Consider the following 15146-nt stretch of genomic DNA (forward strand, 5'->3'; position numbering starts at 1 on the left):
ACCAGTGAAGCAGAGCATTGCCAGCCCAGTAGGTCTGCCACCACTTCCTCATTAGATATATGCCTGGTCCGGAAATAAGATTACATTGGGCCAGAAACCAGCCCTGGTATTATGTGAAGTTAAAGCCGAGAACACGGACATGTGAATTTGTGGATCAAGATGCAAGAGTAGCCCAAAGTTAAATTATATATTTCATTGCCCTAAGGGCACACTAGACAATACACTATATGCACAATGATTATACATATACAATGGTCAGATATACAAATACAGGAGATAATACAAAAGTTAAAAGCAGATGAATCATGTCAATTACTGGTTTGATGTTCGACCATGTGTGCTGGGTCGCAAGGGGGCATGGGGCTGCCAGATGATTCCGTTTCTTCCAGCACATTAGACAACGTTGCCATCCTTTAGAAGTGAACAGCATGCATGGCAAGGAGAGATAGAGCACATGGCCTTGCACAATCATTTATCCCCTTGGTTGGTCACACCCTATTCACCTCTGGGATGGCCTTTACACAAGGAGACTAAACACGGCTTAACTACCTGTCTTCTAGTAGCTGTTCTGTATTTCTGCCCACCCTGTGGTGGTAGAATGGAACGAGACCCTGGAAGGCGATCGGCCTGTTCCAAAGATCTTGAAAATGAAACCGGTGTGGCTAGGATGTACGATAACTCCACCTTCTACTTAAATCTCTTTATTAAATTCACCTCTGACTGGAGGAAGTTGGAATGAAGCAGTCACACAGCATGGGCTTCACAGGTGGTCATTCTGTATGACTTGGATACTAGATGGTGTGGCTGCACCACCTGTTGAGCCAGGTGCCCTGATACAGCTATACATGCTGAAGGAGGATTGTAAGCTGCCATTAAATCCCCTCCATATTCTGCACACCATATATTACCAAAACTGGAACAAATACGGTCCTACCTTAGTCTCTGCCTCCCTAAACCAGGGTGCCTCACTTATTAGTCCCATATCCAATAGTATGTAGCAGGCTGCAATATCACTTTCTACTGGGCATCTGATATCGGAAATAGAATATATGTTCCGGGAGGCTATGGACACCAGAATACCGGAAACCAGAAGTGAGCTATCTTAGATACACCATGAGACATGGATTAACTGAGCTGTAAGTTTCAAACCAAGTCTGCTCCCAGAGCACGGGGAGTGAAAAAACAAGAGTCCTCAGCTGTCTGATCTTCGTGGTCTGCTTAGTTGAAATGCTGTGAGACTTCTACACAGAGAGGTGTCGGCCACGGATTTCCTTAACAGAAGGAAGGAGAAGTAGAACCCCCCGATCGCCCTGCATTCATCTGAATAAAGTATCGTCTAACCATTGAGCACCTATTGTATGACCATCCTCTGTATAGACAAGGAAGACACTAGAGGGTGGTGATGGCGGGGGCAGTTTAACCTCCTAAGTGTTCCTGTCCCTACAGAGATGAGAAAGGCAACATCTTGGTGTGCTATCAGGAGGGACATCCTAGAAAATGCAATTACATCATGTTTTCTCAGGTTTTAAAGCAGTAGCAATACTAAAAATGACCTGGTAGAGAATGAGAGACCCAACACTACAGATGGAGGGCAGGTAGAGGGTGACAGATCTCGCACTAGACATGTAGTATAGATAAACTGTGACAGACCCAGTACTCAGGTGATGACCCAGTGCAGCAACACCAGTCAGTGTGTGGTGAACCTTTCTGCCACAGTTTCTAGGGTGAGAGCTCCAACTCTTCATTGAACCACTGTTGGGAAGCAATATACTATTATTAGCTTAACCTCTACATGCTAATGTCTTGTATAAGTGGTTCTACAATTGAGATTTAATATAAAAGGTTTAGATCATTTGGTTTGTCTTTACTTGAAGACAGGCATAGCTAAAAGTTCATCTCAGGTGGGAGGCAAAACATCTGAGTGGGCCTTTAATCAGTAATCCGGTATACTGCCCTCCCGTAGTCCTCCATACAGAATACTGCACTCTCAAAGTCCTCCATACAGTATATTGCACTCCTAATAGTCCTCCATACAGTATACTGCACTTCCTGTAGACCCTCCATACAGAATACTGCACTCCCCATAGTCACCCATACAATATACTGCACTCGCCATAGTCTTCCTCCATTGCAAAAGAAAACAAAACCCTCTAGATGAGCGACATGATATTTACAGGAGACACATTGGGTATTTGCACTTTGGGAAAGTCCTGGTCCTGCTCTCCCCATACTTCTCCATATAGTAAACTGCACTCCCCATAGTCCTCCATACAGTATTTGCCACTCCTAATAGTCCTCTGCACAGTATAATGCTCTCCCTATTGTCCCATACATTGTAATGCTGTCTCTATAGCCCTTAATATCGTATACTGCTCTACCCATAGACCTCCATACAGTATACTGCTCTCCTCATATCTTCTTACATTATACTGCACTCCCCATATTCCTCCATACAATATACTGAACTCCACATAGTCCTCAATATAGTATAATGCACTTCCCATGGCCCTCCATACAGTATAATGTACTTGCAGTGCCCCAGAGTCCTGGTCGTTGCAGTAATGTTACGTCTGAAGGCAATGAAGGAGATCTTCTGTCCAGGTATCACAACCACAAAACACACTTCACACTACAGGCCACCAGGGGGAGCCATGCTTCTATCTATTAGGGCACTCCTCACAATTAGGTAAAACTGGTAGTCCGGACAGAAAGTTAGAGTGAGAACGAGGAGAGGAGAGCAGACGGAGGTCTGTGGGAGAACGAGGGTTCACGGAGCTGCGCCTGCCCCACGTGTGGCAGCATCCAAAGAAAGAGACATTGAAAGGAATTGTGTTGCAGTGAGTGAGAAACGAAGTCATAGCAAAAGGAGAGGAACATCAGGGGAAGACCAGCTAGAAGCAGGCTGCCTCCTTCTGAAGCGCAGTAACCGGTAGCCAGAACACCGAGGGAGTAAGGATCTCTATGCTTTACTTCAGAGACTGGCAGGACAGTTGATTCCACGTTGGCTGCCCGACCATATACTCAAGAGGCACGGTGGCAACTTCTGGGGGCCGGAGCGTGTCTAGGGTCCCTATAAAAAGCCTCAGGCCACCAGTCATACGGGTTTGTCCTATCCATCAGGGGGACAGAGAGGAAGAGATTTAACACCTACAATAGTTGTGAGCACCTCACCGAGTTGCTCAGCAGGGAGGAACTACAACACTCAGGCGCTAGAGGAAGGCTATTGAATTCCACCTGGATAAGGGGACTCTGGATTTGCCTTCAGACTGTCCGGACTCTGCCTACCCTGTGGTCCCTACCCTGGATTGTGGATGCTGAAGCCTTCAGTAAAGGTAAAGAGACTGCAACCTTGTGTCCTCGTTATTCACTGCGCCTTACAACATCCACCATTCCCCATCTACACTCTAGGAAGCCCTGGGGATACACTTCACCTGTGGGAAGGTATACCATCTAGCTGCCATAACATCACCCCAGCGGACCCCTAAGCAGCGTCAGTCACCCTGACCGAATACCACAGGTGGCGTCACGAACATTATCCCTTTAAAGACCTTTCCCTCATTTTCAACGGACGTCCCCTAGGGCCACGAACCGGGTCAGCCACCATGACATCCCCACTGAGAACCGAAGGACCCGGTACCGAGTACCCCATTGCCCTACATGGGGGGGGCGCTCCATACCCCCCACAGTACTCCCTACAGTACAAGCAGTCCCCATAGTCCTCCATACAGTATAATACACTCCCCATAGTCCTCAATATAGTATAATGCACCGCCCATAGTCTTCCATAAAGTATAATGCACTCCCCATAGTCCTCTATACATTATATTGCACTCTCCATAGTCCTCTATATAGTATGATGCACCCCATAGTCATCCATGCAGTATACTGCATTCCCCATAGTCCTCCATACAGTATAATGCACCCCACAGTCCTCCATACAGTATACAGCACTCCTCATAGTCCCTCACATCGTATAATGGCCCCCACACTTTATGTAGGCCCTATACTGTATGAGGGTCCTCCACAGTAGTCCCTACAATGTATGAGGGGCCCTCATACTTTATAATGCCTCTGCAGTCACACCATATGTTTCAATTAAAATAAAAAATACATCATATACTCATCTATTCCAGGATCCTGACGAGTCCTCCTGCAAAGCGCCGGTGCATGCACTGGACATCAAAGTCTGGACACGGAGTGAAGACGTCACAGCGTCGGGACTCCCTGACTTCTTGCGCATGTGCCGGCGCTCCTGTCCTGGCATCACCTGCTGTTCTGTTCACCACAGGTTTAAAGCAATCTGCAGTCTACAAAACAGAGAGTGGTAGTGCAGAGAGATCATGTCTCCCTGCCGTCCTGCTATATCGCACAGATAGTTAGGGGTAGCATAGCACCGGGTGCGCCCCTGAGAGCGTGGGGCCTGGAATGACTGCCCCCCGGTAACTATGCTACTACTTGAAAAACAAGAACAATTACTACAATGATTGGTAAACATGACATGCAGTTACTTGTAGTTCCAATACTGAAGTATAAGAGGGTGGGGTATGCAGTGTAGATTATATTGTACTCCAAGAAAATAAATGTGACATCTTGTGTGACTCTGTAATAGAAGAGAGTTGTAAACTCACATGACTTCTATCAAAGTGTAATCAATATTTTCACTGTGAAGTGATGGATGACTACGGGTGCTATGGATGAAATGAGAGCCAGTAGTGTGGAGGGTAAGTGTAAAGTCTGATCTGGCTTCTGAATTATCTAAGGAGTCTTTAATATTTGGAAGAGGTCTTCCATTTCTGCTGCAGCCTGCTGTTCACATATCTCCCTGTGAAGAGGTCTCCCAGACTGGTATTTTTGCAAGTGTAAGAGTGATGGACTATTCTGCTGCGTTGCTACCCCTGAAGACACCAATCGCACTATGTGTAGAGTGTCATGCGGTTTTCCATGTAATGTGAATAGTGATGAGTGTCTTCTATATTGTGTGACGGTAATGTGCAGCGTATAGGTAATGTAAAGTGTTAACGTACTGTTCATATAGTTAAGTGGCTTAGCAACGGTATAGGATAATAGGTTTAGACAATAGGATAGGATATAGTTAATGGATAGAACTAGACCAGTGGATGGGGAATAGTGTAAAGGTACCTTCACATATAACGATTTCGTTAACGATATCGTTGCAATGTCACGCTTTTTGTGACGTAGCAACAATCCCGCTAACGATCTCGTTATGTGTGACAGCGACCAATGATCAGGCCCCTGCTGGGAGATCGTTGGTCGTGGGGAATGATCAGGACCTTTTTTTGGTTGCTGATCACCTGCTGTCATCGCTGGATCGGCGTGTGTGACGCCGATCCAGCGATGTGTTCACTGGTAACCAGGGTAAATATCGGGTTACTAAGCGCAGTGCCGCGCTTAGTAACCCAATATTTAGCCTGGTTACCATTGTAAAAGTAAAAAAAAAAACAGTACATACTCACATACCGATGTCTGTCATGTCCCCCGGCGTCAGCTTCCCTGTACTGACTGTCAGCGCCGGCCGGCCGTAAAGCAGAGCACAGGTAAATGAGTCACCGCTTTATTAGGACATAATACAAAGACAGCAGGGAGGGATGTGAACAAATACGGATGATGGCTGTTTCGTGCCCACGGCTCTTCAACGGGTCCTGAAGCCAAGTGGAGACAGGGAGGGCTTTTTAAACCAATACAAGCCAGATGGCCCCTCCCCTCACTAAGCATCACGGTGAACGTAACCACCATGCATCAGAACGTGAAAACAGGTGAGAAAATAAAACCACATATACAATTAAAAACATTACTAATGAACACCATCTATTCCGGAGATTAAACATGAATTATATAAAAACCATTGACCACTTACAAAAAGACCGACATGTCAATCCTCTCGTTTAATCCGAGAGGCCCCCAATGCGCCTGCGCGAAGTATCCACCTCGCTTCCCTTTGCAGAAGGAGACGGTGCAGATCTCCTCCTTCCTGTAGTAATGTTTTTAATTGTATATGTGGTTTTATTTTCTCACCTGTTTTCACGTTCTGATGCATGGTGGTTACGTTCACCGTGATGCTTAGTGAGCGGAGGGGCCATCTGGCTTGTATTGGTTTAAAAAGCCCTCCCTGTCTCCACTTGGCTTCAGGACCCGTTGAAGTGCCGTGGGCATGAAACGGCCGTCATCCGTATTGGTTCACATCCCTCCCTGCTGTCTTTGTATTATGTCCTAATAAAGCAGTGACTCATTTACCTGGGTAAGTGCGCTCCATTTTTTCTTTGTTTTTTCCATGGACATTGTGTATTTTTTCCTGGATGCAGCACCCTATTGGTAATTATAAGGATATTTTTGGCTACAGCACATAAAAGGTTGGATTGTATTCTTTTTTTTTTGGGGGGGGGGGGGGCAGCTGATCACAGCGGTGCAGAGGTGCATTTTTGCTGTTCATACGTTTGAAGAAATATGAAGTACCTTGCCCTATCCCACATGTTATATCGTGATGAACTTGAACTGACAGGTGAACGTTTGCTTGTTGTAATGATCTTGGTGTCCCCTGAATTGTGTTCGGCGGCTTCTCTGGATGGGGACTGGAGACAGCAGAGGCCCACAGCCTACAAGTGAGTGTGATACACCCCACACCTGGCAGCACACAGGGACTGGGACACGGTTTTCCTGTAAAGTGCCAGAGTGGAACTGGACAGCAGCTGGGTCATGACTACTACTCTTGGCAACTTTATCCAGTCATCGTTGATGGTTTCATGGGACAAAACCAGCACTACCGTCATTTCATATTTCTGTTTCACTGAGAGAACTGAGATGAATGATGTGAAAGTCAGACACATTTCAAACAAACTTCAACTCTTTCATGGTATATGTTTATTCCTAGAATGTGATTGGCCGGCCTAGAGGGAACTAAACTTGCTGTTTAGCACCCCTTTCCGTCTGTTGGCAGGGGAGATCAGCTACCCAAAGTTAATCAACCCTTTAAAAATCCCAGTTACTTGTTAGAATTCGTGAAAAGTGTTTGCCTCTCAGATTTGATGCCAGTTTTTATGCCCAGAACCCATTTGGTCCAGGATGAACTGAATTTGGCATCATGGAGTATCCCTTTATGTGTTTTGGCAGTTTGAGATCGGTGGCCCAAAGTAATTTAACATTTCTAAAACAGCATTTATTCAAATCCGTAAAGTTTGATTTACTGCCCATTTTGGTGCCCAGAATCTCATTGAACCAATTCTGATGCTGGGCATCCTCTTCTATATGACTGTAGTGATGCAAAATAATTTGACCCATTAAAAACAACATTTTTAGCCATTTTCCCACCATTTACTTACTTCAATACTTGAAAATTGGATGTCTGCCCACTTTGATGCCAGATTTAATGCCCAAAACCCATTGTGCCGACACGGAGAGAAATGATTATGAAATGAGGTATCCCATGTTGTGTGCCTGCTGTGTGAATATTGCAGCCCAAAGTCATTTAACCTTTTTTAAAACACCACTTACTTATTTATTAGAATCTGTGATCATTGGCTGTGTGCCCACATTGATGCTAGCTTTAATGTCCAGAGCACATTTGGGCAGCTTGGACTGAACTTATTCTGATGTGGAGCGTCCCCTCTGTGTGTCGGCGATGTGAGTTTAGACGCTATTTCTCTAAAAGCACCAGTTCCATTTATGAATTTATAACAATTGGCTGTCCTCCCTCTTAGAACAGTCTTTTTGCCCAGTATTGAGTGAGCTGACTCTGATGCGGTACTGTAACAACTCTGCTGGCATCGCAGCATGGCCTCACATCTCTCACACAATCTTACCCACTGCTCCAGGCCATGATGTGCTTTCTCTTTAATGCCAGCTCCATGTTCTGTGTCTGCTCTGTGCATGCTTCATGGCTATGTGTATAGGGGGCCGGCGCCTGAACTCTCTGGTTCTTATAGGAATCAGGTGCATCTGTCTAATCAGTTCCTGACCAATTACCAAGAGGCCTCCTGTATATAGTGCAGCTCCACCCTGTGGTCTGGGCCTGTGCAATGTGTTAGCTCAGTTAGTGTTTAGCTGCTGAGTTTGCCTGGCCTTGCTCTGAGTTACTCCCTCTCTGGAGGCTTTTCTCTGTGCTTTTGCCTTGTTCTTGTAGTCTGCCCTCCAGGAGGCAGAATATCCTGGTCCCTGTGTCTTTGTCCCTGTGTCTTGTTCTATTGCCTTGTCTGTACTTTGTCTTTTCTCGGTCTCCTTGTCTGTGGCTTCCTTCCCTGCTTTCTTTCCTTGTGTTTTCTGTCTGCTTTCACTCCGCACTCTTGCGGCTCTGCACTCAGACCTTGCTTCGCACTCTCTGGCTTTGCTCTGTGGCTCCGCTCTTTGCGGTTCTATCTGGCTCCGCTCTTTGCGGTACTATCTGGCTCCACCTCCTGTGTTTCTGCACTTGGCTCCGTCTCCGCTCTTGGCTCCGCCTCCAGCGTCTCCGCTCTTGGCTCCGCTCTTGGCTCCGCCTCCAGCATCTCAGCTCTTGGCTCCGCCTCCAGCGTCTCCGCTCTTGGCTCCGCCTCCAGCATCTCCGCCCTTGGCTCTGCTCATGGCTCCGCCTCCAGCATCTCTGCCCTTGGCTCCGCCTCTTGCGGCTCCGCCCTTGGCTCTGCCTTCTCCTTCTCTTCTCTTAGTTCCACCTTCTACTTGTTACTTGGTCCTCCTGTGTGAACAGGTCCCTACCTGTTCCTTCATTCTCCTTTCCTTCTGGCTTGTTTCCGTACCTACATCTTCTGTGTGTACAGGTCCATACGTGTTCCTTCATCACACTCACAATAGGACTGCACTCGGGTGTCATCTGAGTGCAGCCTGATTCATACACCACATCAACCAGTCCTGTGTATCCTGTGTTCCTGCCAGTCCTGCCGTTCCTGCCCTGCCTTCCAGTCCTGTGTTCTCTGCAGTGCCTCCCAATCCTGTGTTCCTGCCAGTCCTGCCATTCCTGCCCTGCCTTCCAGTCCTGTTCCTGCTGTCCTAGCCAGTCCTGTTTCCTGCCGTGTCTCTGCCAGCCCTGAGTTCTCTGCCGTGTCTCTGCCAGCCCTGTCTCAGCCGTGCCAGCCTACTCGTCTGTGTTCCAGCCGTGCTCTTCTGCCAGTCCTGCCTAATGCCCGCACCAATCCTGGTGTTCCTGTCTCCCAAGTGGGATCAGCAGCCACAGCCAGACACCACCCTGGAGTAGCACCTGGCAGCTGCCTGCTGCACAAGCCTGTCCTCACCATCAGAGGCTCCAGTGAAAACCCAGGCAGCTGTCATAGTCACGCCCCTTCCAGGGTAGTCTGGTTTGTGGCACAGTGGGGCCACAAACCTCCCGAGCTCACGCCCACCAGTCAGGGCGTGAGCGTGACAGTTTGCACAGGCCATGGCCTCCGCTGTATCCCATGTCCTACCGCTCTCAGAGCATGACGAACTTTCTGTCTACCGGTATGAGCAAGCTGAAGAATTTGTTCCGCCCTGTGTCGTTCCAATTGAGGAGACCTCGGGCCCTATCATAATTTCAAACGCTCTCTACGATCAACTCCGGGCCTATGAGGAAGAGCACAACCCAGCAGACCCACCTAGGTTCTATGGGAATCCAGAGGAATGCCAAAGCTTCCTGGAACAGTGCTTGCGCTACATCCTGCAGAATGCAGCTTGTTTTCCCTCTGACCGGATTAAGGTGGCCTACATCATGTCCTACCTAGCAGGAGATGCTTTATTATGGATTTGTCCCCTCTGGGAAGCAGGGGATCCTATCGTCTTGAGTCTTGGGGCCTTCCTGGTGGCCTTCCGTTAAGTCTTTGACAAGCCTCGTCCTGCTGCTCCTGTGAAGTCTTCCCCATCTAGATCCGAGAGGCGCTCCAGACGGGCGAAACCTGAGAAGAAACCTCCACGTCAAGCCATGACCGTCTGTGATCCTCTAGTTCCTCTACCCGTTAAAGCAGCTACTCTAATAGAACCCAAAAAGACTGTCAAGAGTGGACTGGCAAAGCATCAGTCTAAGACCAGTCGTAAGAAGGGCTTACTATGTCGCTGCTGTTGTAAGGAACACCTGGAAGACCTCTGTCCAGGGGATCTAAAGCTCCAAAACCTCGGGCCAGTAGGAGAGACTGCCCTTGGTGAGAATAACTCCCTTCCGCTAAAGTCTGAGTCTGTTCCAGTGCCTTGTGGGGGCTTCGGTGCTGCAGATGTGTTAAAGCTGCTAACCAGACGGGGTCTAAGTGTGATTCCTGTTCCACTGCTCAAGAATCCTGTGAAGGTGTTTGGTGATTGCCGAGTCCTACTTATGAACAGTCTAGTCCAGCTCCAAATCGGAGCATTGTATGCGGAGAGATTTGTTTTCCACTTGTTGACCAGTCCGCCTGTCGGTCGTTCTGAACCGGATACTCTGCTGCCCGTTCCGGTCCAAAGACCCAGCGTGGTTCTGCGTTTGGAATTATCAAGTCTCCAGAAGTTTCTTGTTCCTAAACTGCTAGGTCAATCTACAGTGTTGATATCTTCGCCACCTAAACAGCTGGCTATTGAGTTACGGTGTGCTGACCTCACTGAAGTAAAGGAAACAGTGGCGTCCTCTCCGCACACCTCCAGTGTCAATACCTGTGACCAGTTCCCAGGAACATCCCTGTCTCTTAAAAAATTTTCTATGAACTTTGGGAAGAAGATGCTTCCTGTAGTGATGCCTTCGGATTCCATGTGGCAGGTGGATGAAGAAATTGAAGCTGAAGCTCTTGCATCTCTGTTCTTCACCAATCCGGAGGAAGAAATGGTCCAGTCTTGTCAGAGCAACTGGCTGATGGGGCTTGCTAAATGTATGTCTTCTGCTTCCAAGTGGCTACTTGCTGATAATACTAAGACAGAGACTTACTCATCCTCTAATCTTGAAGAGGAGGTCCAGTTTTTTCAGGGTACCAGGTTGAAGATGTTTCCTATATGTATGCCACCAGTTTCCATCTGGCTATCGGGCGAAGATCCCAAGACTGAAGTGTTCTCATCTCTGCTTCCCACCGGTCTAAAGGAGGAGGTCCAATTTTCTTGTGATGATGGACTTAAGTTGGATCCAGTGAAGGTGTCTTCAGTGTCCAAAGAATCAGACTATGTTGTGGTCAAATCACAAGCTTCCAAGTCCCTGCTTTCTGTTGACCAGGTGAAAGAAGTCCTGTCCCTTGTGTCTTCTGAGTGGGAGGCTGATCTTACTGGACTTAAAGAGACTGAGCATCCTGAGATCTTTAATGTCTCAAATACCTCATTCTACGAGAGGAATGTTGTGATGGCTATGACTATGTGTCCTCCTATCCTTCTTCTACAGGTTGTTCTGGCGGGCTTGAAGAGGAGGGGCCGTAAAGGGGGGGGGTACTGTAACAACTCTGCTGGCATCGCAGCATGGCCTCACATCTCTCACACAATCTTACCCACTGCTCCAGGCCATGATGTGCTTTCTCTTTAATGCCAGCTCCATGTTCTGTGTCTCTGCTCTCTGCATGCCTCATGGCTATGTGTATAGGGGGCCGGCGCCTGAACTCTCTGGTTCTTATAGGAATCAGGTGCATCTGTCCAATCAGTTCCTGACCAATTACCAACAGGCCTCCTGTATATAGTGCAGCTCCACCCTGTGGTCTGGGCCTGTGCAATGTGTTAGCTCAGTTAGTGTTTAGCTGCTGAGTTTGCCTGGCCTTGCTCTGAGTTACTCCCTCTCTGGAGGCTTTTCTCTGTGCTTTTGCCTTGTTCTTGTAGTCTGCCCTCCAGGAGGCAGAATATCCTGGTCCCTGTGTCTTTGTCCCTGTGTCTTGTTCTATTGCCTTGTCTGTACTTTGTCTTTTCTCGGTCTCCTTGTCTGTGGCTTCCTTCCCTGCTTTCTTTCCTTGTGTTTTCTGTCTGCTTTCACTCCGCACTCTTGCGGCTCTGCACTCAGACTTTGCTTCGCACTCTCTGGCTTTGCTCTGTGGCTCCGCTCTTTGCGGTTCTATCTGGCTCCGCTCTTTGCGGTACTATCTGGCTCCACCTCCTGTGTTTCTGCACTTGGCTCCGTCTCCGCTCTTGGCTCCGCCTCCAGCGTCTCCGCTCTTGGCTCCGCCTCCAGCATCTCCGCTCTTGGCTCCGCCTCCAGCGTCTCTGCCCTTGGCTCCGCTCTTGGCTCCGCCTCCAGCGTCTCCACCCTTGGCTCCGCCTCTTGCGGCTCCGCCCTTGGCTCTGCCTTCTCCTTCTGTTCTCTTAGTTCCACCTTCTACTTGTTACTTGGTCCTCCTGTGTGAACAGGTCCCTACCTCTCTGGCTTTGTTCTGTGGCTCCGCTCTTTGCGGTTCTATCTGGCTCCGCTCTTTGCGGTACTATCTGGCTCCACCTCCTGTGTTTCTGCACTTGGCTCCGTCTCCGCTCTTGGCTCCGCCTCCAGCGTCTCCGCTCTTGGCTCTGCCTCCAGCGTCTCCGCTCTTGGCTCCGCCTCCAGCATCTCCGCTCTTGGCTCCGCCTCCAGCGTCTCTGCCCTTGGCTCCGCTCTTGGCTCCGCCTCCAGCATCTCCGCCTTTGGCTCCGCCTCTTGCGGCTCCGCCCTTGGCTCTGCCTTCTCCTTCTCTTCTCTTAGTTCCACCTTCTACTTGTTACTTGGTCCTCCTGTGTGAACAGGTCCCTACCTGTTCCTTCATTCTCCTTTCCTTCTGGCTTGTTTCCGTACCTGCATCTTCTGTGTGTACAGGTCCATACCTGTTCCTTCATCACACTCACAATAGGACTGCACTCGGGTGTCATCTGAGTGCAGCCTGATTCATACACCACATCAACCAGTCCTGTGTATCCTATGTTCCTGCCAGTCCTGCCGTTCCTGCCCTGCCTTCCAGTCCTGTGTTCTCTGCAGTGCCTCCCAATCCTGTGTTCCTGCCAGTCCTGCCGTTCCTGCCCTGCCTTCCAGTCCTGTGTTCCTGCTGTCCTAACCAGTCCTGTTTCCTGCCGTGTCTCTGCCAGCCCTGAGTTCTCTGCCGTGTCTCTGCCAGCCCTGTCTCAGCCGTGCCAGCCTGCTCGTCTGTGTTCCAGCCGTGCTCTTCTGCCAGTCCTGCCTAATGCCCGCACCAATCCTGGTGTTCCTGTCTCCCAGGTGGGATCAGCAGCCACAGCCAGACACCACCCTGGAGTAGCACCTGGCAGCTGCCTGCTGCACAAGCCTGACCTCACCATCAGAGGCTCCAGTGAAAACCCAGGCAGCTGTCATAGTCACGCCCCTTCCAGGGTAGTCTGGTTTGTGGCACAGTGGGGCCACAAACCCCCCGAGCTCACGCCCACCAGTCAGGGCGTGAGCGTGACAGGTACATCCTCTTCTATATGTCTGCAGTGTAAGATCAGTTCCCCAAAGTAATTTAACCTTTTAAAAACAATGCTTACTTTTTTAAATCAGTGAAAATCAGCAATTTGCCCACTATCTTTTATGCCCAGAAAACATTTTGTACAGTCTAGATTGGACTGATTTTAATGTGAGGCATCCATATCTCTGTGATTGCAGTGAAAAATCAGTGTCCTAAAGACATTTAACCCTTCTGATAACACCTTTCATGACCCAATTTGTACCAGTTGTATAATTTTTGTAGCTGCAGTCAAGTGTCTTCACCTCAAAGCACCTCGCTGCATTTTATTTTTTCATTATGATAATTAAACTTGTTAAAATGCAAAAAAAAAAATAGATTTTTTTTGCAAATAAGAAGCTTCTGAACTTCATCGTCTACGTTTTAGTGCCCTCTGCTGGTCCACGTAGGGTACGCCATAGAGAGCATGTATTGAGGGGAGTACAGCCCACCAGCTCGGCTGCCTTGCAGATCCTGCTGCACACCTCCCTTATTCTCATCCGCTCATTGACTCTGGCCACACAAGCTGCACTGAGCTCACAGGGACAGATTACTGCACTGGAAGAGTTAAATGACAATTGAACTGAGGGGCTTGAGCGCTTGCTCGCATCCAGTTATCGCTCCCGTCATCTTCATCTGAAGCGTTTATGTCTGATCTCGAGGTCCAATCAACTGTGTGACTGGTCCCCTTGGCATTACAGAACCTGTGGCTGCGATCCCCCCCTTGCTTCAGCAGCGCTAGGTCCCAGTGTGTAGTATCCTGGGTTGCAAGCTCCTCTCCTTTGGGAGCCAGAAGATGCGCCCTGCCCTCTGAGGCTGGAGAAGCGATGATTCCCGAGCAGGCAAACCATGTTGTGTCCACCATCGAGAACCTACCAGCGGAGAGCATCTCCACCAGCCCTGGCCTTCTGCAGAGGATGAGGAAAGTGTTTAACAGGTGAGAGGCTGCCTGCTATGGCCATGTACAGCAGACAACTAATGATAAAGTGGTCAGTGTCCAGATGATGGAGCAATGTCTGACGTGACACAGGACTGGATCTGAAATATGGAGGGTTGGCGCAGGGTTGCAATGGAAGTTTTCTGAGATCACACAATGGGCTGCTCTTTCCCATCTTAAACAAAGCAGATCAATGACTTGAGGGTCTCTGACGATTTTATTACCTGGTCTTTCATTCTGCATGTTGTGTCTGTTCACTGATATTAGTTGTATACAGAGTCAGACTGAGGTGCCAAGGGCCCACCAGTAACATTGACTCTGGGGGTCCACTGTTTAGCTGCATGCAAATATTACATTACCCTCATTCACAAATGTACCTATGCTTCGATTTAGTAAACTGGGTTTACTTCACTAAAAGAATGATGAGATGCTGCCTTTATACATACTACTGCTCATGTGGAAGGATGGGTGCTTACTCCTCTATAGAGGCCCACCGGGAAATTCACCTGTTCTCCCAGGCTGGTTGTGTGAGGTGTATAAATAAACTGAAGATCCTTGAGCAATTTAATATTGTCTTTGTATCTCCTGCTACCTGTGGAAGAATCAGCCTTGGCTAAGGCGAGGAAATTCCTAGGTTCTCCAGTGAAAGCCTTGTACTATTCATAGCAGCAGATCAATCAGTGCTCAGGTTTACCTCGACTCATACTGCTAAGAATGACAAGCTGGAATGAAAAATCGACTTCCCGGAGTCAGCATTGTATTAGTCAGGTGTAGCTCGGAGGGACTGACACCGTTCTCCTTGTTCAAAGTAACAATTTACCAAATATTTTGCCTAGAAAACACTTTATTTTGTAAAACATCAGGACGTTGGTTATATCAAATAGTAA

At 48.4% G+C, this 15146-nt stretch overlaps 1 protein-coding gene across 1 annotated transcript in view; it reads left to right on the forward strand.

Moving 5' to 3' along the window:
- Positions 1-13820: 13820 nt before the first annotated feature.
- The window catches only part of SLC35F1 (solute carrier family 35 member F1), a 692218-nt gene continuing 690892 nt past the window's right edge, over positions 13821-15146 (forward strand). The window contains exon 1 of the mRNA XM_069767980.1: positions 13821-14259. Coding sequence (XP_069624081.1) covers positions 14150-14259 — 110 coding nt within the window. The 5' untranslated portion in view covers positions 13821-14149. The remainder of the gene's footprint in view (positions 14260-15146) is intronic.

This window comes from Ranitomeya imitator, chromosome 5 (assembly GCF_032444005.1).
Source record: "Ranitomeya imitator isolate aRanImi1 chromosome 5, aRanImi1.pri, whole genome shotgun sequence".
NCBI classification, from domain to species: domain Eukaryota; kingdom Metazoa; phylum Chordata; class Amphibia; order Anura; family Dendrobatidae; genus Ranitomeya; species Ranitomeya imitator.